The sequence below is a fragment of the Vicugna pacos genome, unplaced genomic scaffold, assembly GCF_048564905.1.
Source record: "Vicugna pacos unplaced genomic scaffold, VicPac4 scaffold_204, whole genome shotgun sequence".
In the NCBI taxonomy this organism is placed as follows: Eukaryota; Metazoa; Chordata; class Mammalia; order Artiodactyla; family Camelidae; genus Vicugna; species Vicugna pacos.
In genome coordinates, this window is record NW_027328883.1 from 54829 (window position 1) to 63966 (window position 9138).

At 56.1% G+C, this 9138-nt stretch overlaps 1 protein-coding gene across 1 annotated transcript; it reads left to right on the plus strand.

Moving 5' to 3' along the window:
- The first annotated feature begins 3523 nt into the window (after positions 1-3523).
- PNMA6E (PNMA family member 6E) lies at positions 3524-8924 on the plus strand. The gene is made up of 3 exons (XM_072958149.1): positions 3524-3647; positions 4719-4777; positions 5570-8924. The coding sequence occupies exon 3, from the start codon at positions 5620-5622 to the stop codon at positions 7627-7629; it is 2010 nt and encodes a 669-aa protein (XP_072814250.1). The 5' UTR covers positions 3524-3647; positions 4719-4777; positions 5570-5619; the 3' UTR covers positions 7630-8924.
- The last annotated feature ends 214 nt before the right edge of the window (positions 8925-9138 follow it).

Consider the following 9138-nt stretch of genomic DNA (forward strand, 5'->3'; position numbering starts at 1 on the left):
TTTAGAGGAGGTAGCGGGGATTGAACCCAGGGCCTCATGCATGCTAAGCATGTGCTCTACCACTTGAGCTGTACCCTCCCCCAGTTCCTATTGTTTTAAGCTGCCTGGTTTGTGGTAACTTATTGCATCTACTCCAGAGGGAACAGCCTGAGCCAAAAGAGGGCTGGGCCTTCGCACCCACCTTCACAATTAGTAATTGGAGGTGGGCAGGGGGCAACTTTGGATAAGGCGGCTCCTTCGGCCTTGGTCAGTTGGTCAGTTCTCAGAGAGCCTTGGCATCCAAACTTCATGGAAAGAGGGAAATGAGAGCCTGAGGCTGAGACAGGGGCTCAGGGAGTACATCCCGGCATCCAGTGCAGTGTGGAATGGCTGCGTGCTCTCAGCAGGTAGCAGGAGATAAATTTCCCTTCTAGAAGATTTTCGGTTTTTTTATTATGAAGATTTCGAACACATGCCCAGCCGAGGGAGAGTAATAGAACGAAAATCTGTGCATGCACCAGGCAGCTCCCACAGCGGTCCATGCAGGTCCAGCCCTCTCCCTCTCCTCTGTCTGCATCCCCTTATTGTGACCAGGGGGCTGGAACCTTCTCCGAAAGAGGTGGCCTCACCTGCTGCGGTGAGGATTGTGCCCCAAGGGCAACAAGCCCCGATTCGGCCACCCTGCAGCAAGTCCCTCAGACTCCCATGGGGAAGGGGCCTGGAGAAGGGGCCCGGAGAAGGGGCCCAAGGAGGGAGTCCAAGCCAGCAGTGGCTACGCTGTGGCTGACTGGCTCTGGCAGCCCATCCAGGGAGGAAGGTGGTCTAGGGTGGGGTCCTCTCAGCCCCTGTCACTAATTGGGTGACAGACAGAGACCAGGCCTGACAGTGTGTGAGGTGAGCTGGTTCTCTGCCGGGAAGGTGGTGTGGATGGAGTGGAGCTGATGGGTGGAGGAGGGGGTAGTCCAAGCTGTGGTCCTGGGAGACAGCGGCCCTGGGGTGTGTAGGGGCTGGGCACGCGTGAGGCAATCAGCGCTCTAGGTCACCAGGGCTGCTCCTTGACCCTGTGCAAGGGTCAGAGCCTTGAGTGGCTCACAGGATGCAAGGTGTCATGTCACACGTGGGACCAGTCCTCAGACCCCTGGGGCCCCGGAGGCTGGATGGGGGTCTCGTGGTGAGGCTAGTGGGGGCAACAAAACAGGGCTTCGGTGCCAGTAGGGAGCAAGACCCTCCCCTCAGAGCAGGCCATTTTGATGTTTGTGGGCCTGGAGCTCGGCTGGAACTGGAGCTTCTCTGACGGCTGCAGCTGCCACTCTGACACCTGTATTTCCCAGACAGAAGCCACCACTGTCCCTCTGCTGTCCCTCCTCAGTGTGGCCACCACTGTCCCAAAAATTGACTCTCCCAGTATGACCACAACTGTCCCTTTACTGCCCCGCCATGTACCCCAAAGTGCTACAAAGCCCCAGACTGCACCCAGGACCCAGCCTCTTTCTACCCTCAAGTCTTGGCTCTGGTGTCAGCCTGCCCCTTGGGGGCTGGGAAAAGTCTGTCATCGGCAATGAGGACCACTTGCCTCCTTGAACCTCTTCAGGGAAAGAGGAGCCCTGCCACTCAGACAGAAAGTGACTCCTTCCCTGGTGCCTGACTGGGCCATTTGGTCCAGGCGCTGCCCAGATCTCTAACAGCTGCCCTAGGGATGTCATGTGTGTTGGGGCTGGGGGACTGGGACCCATCAGATCTGCCTCTGGATTTGGGGATGGGGGTTGCCATACCTCAAGCCACACTGGGGGGGGATGGACATCTGAATGAAATGGAAGAAGGAGAATGGCTGTGGGGAGGGCAGCCAGCAGTGGTCTGAAAGAGCTATGCAGCCAGGATGGCCTGGTGGAAGGGAAGGCTCACCTTCCAGCAGCCTGAGGCCAACCTCCAGCCAGGCTGCACCTCACCCACCAATACCCACCTCCACTAGTGGCTGTGCTCCCTCCACCCCCCATCCTGGGTCTACACTTGGGAGGGGGAGTGGCCAGTGAAGTGTGTCTGTTCAGTAACTTCAGTGCAGCTCTTTACACAGTCCTTTATTGGTTCCTCTTACTCTATCCTTCTTTTAATGTTAGTGTTTAATAGTCATGAATATTTAGAGGCTTCATGTTACTCGTTGAAAGATAGAAATGATCCATTCTGAGAAAATGACAGGAAAAAAACCTTTTCAAAACCAAACCAAACCAAAAAAAAAAAAAAACAGAACCTCAGTGAGCTGTGAGACAATATAAAAAGGTCTAATGCATATGTGTTTGGGATCCCAGGAAGGTGGAGAGAGAACAGGGAAAAAAAACTACTTGAAGAAATAATGACTGACATCTTTAAAATCTGGCGGTAGACATAAGACATAATTTACAAATTTCACAAGCTCTGTGAACCCCAAGGAGGATAAATACAAAGAAAAAGCACATGTAGACCCATTACCATCAAACTACTGAAAACACAGGATAGAGAGAAAGTCTTGAGAGCAGTCAGAGTTAGATGAAGCACTACATATGGGAGAACATTAATAAGAAAATCCACTGAGTTCTCCTCAGAAACAATGGAAACCAGGAGACAGTGGAACAACATTTTAAAGTGCTGAAGAACAACAGGAAAATAACTTTCAACTCAGAACTCTGTAGTCAGGGAAAAGATCCTCCCAGAATGAAGGTAAAATAAGAACCTTTTGGGATAGATGAAAGCTAAGACAATTCACCAAGAGACCTGCACTAAAAGAAATGCTAAAGGAGGTCTTTCAATCTGAAGAAACACAAGAGAGAAACTTTGACCTTTGGTAGAGATGAAGAACACCAGAAATGGTAAATGTGTGGGTAAACATTAAAGAAGAGGTATTTGCTCTTAATTTTTTTATAATACAGATGACTATTTAAAGTAAAAGTTATAATAGTATATTGTAGGTTTTATAATATATTTAGACATGTGGCAACTACAGCATAAAGGATGGGGTAGAGGGGAAATGAATCTATGTGGCAGAGAGGTTCTTACATTTATGTGAAGATAAAAGGTAATAATGATAAAAGGTTAATTAACTAGGAATGCATCCAATTCAGGTCTACTTGCACCTAACAGACCTTAAAATATATGAAATAAAAATAGATAGATGTTTCCACAAGTATAGTTGATTTTAACACTTCTGCCTCAACAATTGATACTAGACAAGAAATCAGTAAATATACGGAATAGCTTTACGACATTATCCATCACAGTAGAAAACAAAGTATAAAAAAACTGGACCAATTAGCTACAGTGGGTTCTCCATCTGCAACCCCTCCAACCCCGTTGCCTTGTACGGAAGCCACTTTACCGGTAGGAGGCCAGTGGGCGTGTCTTTTGCTTTGGAGGCGCCAAGCCTTAGGACCTCAAGTCCTTACTGCTCAGGGCCTATTGTTACAGTAACAAAGCACCTGCTCACGTGCTCTTCTGATCCAATCATCTTCCTTGCCAAGAGACGTCTAGAATTTTCTCACTCATCTTCCTGGGACTTCCGGGAGTACTGGGGAAACCCACGAGGTTGCAGCACAGAGTGCCTGGGAGAGTCCGCTGCTCAGTTCCTGGCCACGGTGCTGAGACTACCTCTTCAGACCCTTCTGAGTGGGACCCCGGAGTTGTCCACAGAGTCAGAGAAAGTAAGCGGACCGGCAGGGTCTTGACCTGGGCCTGGACTCTGCATTTACCAGGGGCCCTCGGCGGGGGCCCATTAGCTGCCCTGGCAGGGAGTGGAAGTGTGGGGAGGGCTAATGTCTCAAGTGGGGATGCAGAGGCGGAGGGCCCCCACCTAAAGGGAGGGCTACTGCCCGAAGTGGGGCTGAGGGAAGGGTTCTCCAGTGTGGGGGTCTGAGGGGCAGGCTGCTGGCTAGGAGGGTGGCTGGTGAGGAGTGTTCTGTGGGGGAGCAGACGGTGGGGTTAATGGCTAGGCGTGTGGGGGCTCGGAGGGGAGGGCTCCCTGCTGAACAGGTGCACGGGCTTTGGGGGCTGGAGCAGAGGACTCCTGGCTGTGGGGGTGGGGAAGATGGAAGAGGCGGGCTCCCCATGCCGGGATAGGAGAGGAGGGCGAACCTCTGCCGCGTGTGTGGGGGCGGGGGGGGTCCTACTGGCTGGAGGGCAGAGACCGGGAGGACTCCCGGGTGTGGAGGCGGAAGCGTAGGGGGCGCTCCTGCTGTGCGTAGTGGGGGGTGGGGGGGGGTCGGGGAGGACGCCCGTGGCAAGAAGCAGGGCTCCAGTTCCCGGGTCTGGGTGAAGGGGAGGCAAGAGGGGCGGGCTCCCAGTATGTATCTGGGGCCGGAAGAGGGGAGAGCTGGCAGAGGGTGCTCCTGGGAGGATTCCTGGGTGTGAGGAGGTGAGAGAGGAAGACTGGTCTCTCAGCATCTGGAGGCGCCCTGCTACAAGGGCCAAGAGTGGAGTGCTACCCGCTGTGGGGAAGGGGCAGGAGAGGAGCCGCCTGGCTGCATGGGGTGTGGATGATGGTGAGGGGGAGGTGCTGGGGCGGCTCTGATCTGGTGTAGGCTGTTGGCCATGGCACTTGGATTGGGGGAGTGGCTCAGAAAGGAGCCCTGGGCCTGCGCATTAGGTATCTGAGAGGCTCCAGGGCGCCTCCGTCTGGGGTGGCATAGGGGTTGCAGTGATGGTAGGGGCAAGGCCTTGGCCTCCGTGTACAAAATACAGATTTCTTACGAAGTCGGCTTTCTACATTCCTCCAGATTGACCGTACCTGGGGTTGTAAAAATCCATCAACTTAAAAGGATTGGAATTTTACAAGGTAAGTTCTCCCATCATAGGGGAATTTTACTTGACATTAATAATGATAATATATCTTTAAATATTTGGAAACCGTGTATCAAAGAAGAAATCACAAAGGGACTTAGAACATATTTCAAATTGAATAATAAAAAGCACAACTTACCAAAATTAGTGGGAGGCAGCTAAAGAGCGACAGAAAGAAAATGTATTGCTCGAAGTGCTTATGTTAGAAAAGAAAGGGCGTAAAATCAGGGACCTAACAGTCTATTTAGAGGAGCTAGAGAAAGAAGTATGAAGGAAACAAAATGAATTGTTGGCAGAAATAGTACAGCTAAGAGAAGAAATCGGGGATAGAAAGCAAATTGTGGACACTGTGAACAAGGCCGCATGTGGTGGTTCTTGTTTTTAAATAGCAACAACAAAAAAATGAGAAAGCCCTAAAGAATCAAGGAAAAAGAGAAAGACCGCTAATCACCAATATGAGGAATGAAGGAGGGCTAATGCTGCAGATCAGACTGATATTAAAAGGAGAATATAGGGATATTATCAAAAAATGTATGCTAAAAATTTGAAAACTTGAAAATTCATTGCAAAACATGCAGCTTCCTAAAATCAATGCCAGAAAAGTAGAAAACATGACTAGCCTTCTGTCTTGTAAATAAATTTATCGAAAAAGTTTCTTGAAATCCAACAAACAAAACAGGGTTGGGGTGGTGCTCCAATCTGCTGCTGTGAAGGGCATGGGACTCTTGGTGGGCGGTGGGGTGGGCTGTGTGGCACAAACATGCTTCTCTCCCCTTTGTACCCACAGGCTGATTTCCACACTTCAGTCTGTGCACCCGTGTTCCATCACTTGCCCTCATGCTCTGCTCCTCAAAAATGGCGATGGCACTGGCAATGCTGCAGGATTGGTGCGGCTGGATGGGCGTGAATGCTCAGCGCTCTCTGCTCATCCTGGGCATCCCGGAGGACTGTGAGGACCAGGATTTCCAGGAGGCCTTGCGGGCTGCCCTGTGGCACCTGGGCAGGTACCGAGTGCTGGGCAAGGTCTTCAGAAAGGAGCTGGGGTCCAGGGTTGCCTTGGTCGAGTGTGCTGAGTATTTAAACCGAAGCTTGATTCCTCGACAAATACCAGGCAAGGGGGGACCCTGGCCTGTGGTCTTCCTGCCCCAGGCCCCCGATTCTGAGTCACGGGATAGACCCAATTTCCCTGCCCAGCCCCAGAGACCAGCATTGGTTGGCCGGGCAGGTGAGGCAGGAGCTGCAGGTGAGGCAGGAGCTGAGGGTGAGGCAGGAGCTGAGGGTGAGGCAGGAACTGAAGATGTGGCAGGAACACCAGGTGAAGAAGAGGTTGCACAGGAAGAAGAGGCTGCAGAGCAGGAAGGGGCTGCAGGTGAGGCGGGAGCCGCAGGTGCGGAAGGGGCTGCAGGTGAGGCGGGAGCCGCAGGTGAGGAAGGGGCTGCAGGTGAGGCGGGAGCCGCAGGTGAGGAAGGGGCTGCAGGTGAGGCGGGAGCCGCAGGTGAGGAAGGGGCTGCAGGTGAGGCAGGAGCTGCAGATGAAGCAGGCGTGTCAGATGAGGAGGGAGCCGCAGGTGACACAGGAGTTGCAGGCATAGCAGGATCCTTGAGTGTGGCGGGAGCGGGAGGTGAGGCAGGAGCCCCAGGGGAGGAAGCAGCTGCGGGGGCAGCAGCAGCCATAGTCGAGGCGAGAGCCGGGAGCCGGCCATGGAGGCAGGTCTTGCAGCCTGTGCTGGAAAACATGGGCTCTCAGGGCCTGAGACCCTTCTCTGGGCTGGAAGAGCCTGGCCCCGGGGAGGAGTCCTTTGAGAGCTGGCTGGACCACGCCAACGACATGCTGTACCTGTGGCGCCACGTGTCTGAGAGGGAGAGGAGGAGGAGGCTGGTGGAGAGCCTGGGCGGCCCCGCGCTGGATCTCCTGTGTGGCCTCCTGGCGGAAGATCCCGACATGGCCGCACACGACTGCCTGGCCGCGCTGGTGCAGGCGTTTGGGAACAAGGACACCCGGGTGACCGCACGGCTGAAGTTCATGACTTGCGCCCAGCGGCCCCAGGAGACTCTCTTTGCCTACATGATGCGCCTGGAAGGCCTGCTGCAGTCGGCCCTGGAGAAGGGGGCCATCCACCCGGCCATCGCAGACCAGGTGCGTGCCCGGCAGGTGCTGATGCGGGCCCGCTCGAGTGCTGCTCTCCAGAACAGGCTGAGGAGGATGAGGCTGGAGAGGAGACCCCCGGGCTTCGTGGGGATGCTGCGGCTCATCCGGGAGACCGAGGCACCGGAGGCTGGCCCAGCGGGCAGCGAGCAGCTCCAAATGGAAGAAGAGGCCCGCGTGAACCCTGGAGACCTGGCAGGTGCCCCAGCTGTCCCGGCCCAGGAATATGGTGCCCAGGCCTCCTCAGCCCAGGAGGTCGTCACCGGGGGCACCACTGCAGATGGAGCCAAGGCCTCCCCAGCAGGTGAAGGGACCGCCCAGGGTGCCCTTTCCAAGGAAGGTAGCACTGAGGCCACCTCAGCCTGTGAAGAGGCCAGCGAGGGGGCTCCTGGCACTGGCGAGGCTGGCGAGGCTGCCCCTGAAACCCACGTTGCCACTGGGGCAGCCCCTGTCCCTGGGGAGACCAGCAAGTCCTCCCCTGCCACTCAGGGAGACGAAAATCCTCCCATCCCTGCCCACACGGGCTGTGCTTCCCAGGAGGCCCCAGGAGGTCCTGGCTGTGAGCCAGAGAACCTCACCCAGGCAGGAGACCAGGAGGCTGAGGGGCCCCCCGAGGAGGGGCTCAAGCCCATCCCAGAGGACCTGGGAAATGAGGACAGGGCTCTGGAGATGAGCCCTCCCAAGTCCTCCTCGGGTCAATAGGCTCAGCAGGCCCAGGGCCCCCCTGGCCTGGAGGCAGGTAGAGGCCAGGCCAGGCAGCCACCTCACCCCAGGTGGGGAGCAGGGTGGAGGGAAGGGCCAGCCCAGCCCAGCCCAAACCAACTCCCTGGACCCCCTATTACCTGCAAGAGACCCCACCCACCACCATGAGTCCTTCCAAGTGACCACGATGACCATGTTAGACACCAAATGGGGCGGGGAGAGGTGCGCCTCCCCCACCATGGCAACACCACACCAGCCTCAGCCCCAAGCCCTGCCAACTGGGGCAGCCGGCCCGGGAGGATCCCTGAGTGCCCAGCCCCGGCCTCGGTGAGGGCCACCTGAAGACGTCTGCCCCCACACTGCCCTGGGAGATGTCAGGGGCCATGTCAAGGTGCCTGGGCCTCCGAGAGGGGCCCCTAGTCACCGTCCCCTGGGGCAGGCTGCTCCCTGTACTAGGAAGCCCATAGGAAGCCTGTGTCTCTGTGGCCCCATAGTGATCTCCTCACCACCCCCCACACCAGCGCCCGTTTCCGTGCAGAGCCCTGAGGTGCCCGTGGACCCAGGCCGGGTGTCCCTCCTACCCGGGCTGCCACCTCTGGGCCCGGCCACGTGCCCTGAGCTCAGGGCAGCAAGGCTCTGCTCGCTCTGGCCCAGTGTCGTGAGCTCCATGTCCGCTTTGTCGGAGTAGATTTAGGCCAAACGCTGCTTGTTCTTGTGGAGATGTGTGTGTGTTCTTCTCTGAAGAGTACCCCCAGCCCAGCCCGGAGACCCCAGCCCGGTCCCAGGAGACGGCGGGATGGACAGATGGACGACGCCCACCTGGTGGCCTCGGGAAGGAAGAACTGGGCCGGGGAAGGTTGGGGGCTGCGGAGGGTCCTCGGGGACCGTGCTGTGATCTGCCATCGCTGTTCCTCGTGACCCCTTGTCCTGGGCTTGGGGGAGCGTTCCCCGCCGTGTTCTGCAGTGTCCTGGACTGTCCTGTGGGGGCCAGAGGGCAGGGCCAGGCCCCAGCATGTGGGCCAGAGGGGGAGGGGTGCCCTGGGGGCAGCGGTCATTGCTGGGGTCCACCGTCCTGGCCAGAGGCTGACTGTGGGGCCCTCAGGAAGGGAGACTATGTGGGGAGGGCCGCAGCACGGTGGGGGGCAGCTGAGACACCTGGTGAGGGACCCTGGGAGGAGGAGGGGGCTGAGATCTGTGGGCTTTAGTGGCCGTTAGAAGTTCCTGCCTGTGTGGTCATTCCCTCTTTTCAGTAGTTTCAGTCAATGTTTCTCTTTAATAAATTTCGTTGAAAGTTTCAGCTGAGTCTGGCCTCTGCTGTGGGCATTTGAGGGAAGGGTTTGCTGGGGATGGAGGTCGAGGGCCGGAATATGATTCCTGCTCCACGCCCTTGGGAGAGTTCTCCAATGAGGGGGTGGGGTGGGCACTTTGACTGGCCGACCAGAATGTGTTGAGGGTATTTTTTTCCATTTTATAGGTCAATTATAAAGTTCGGGGTTCACCTGTTCTGTT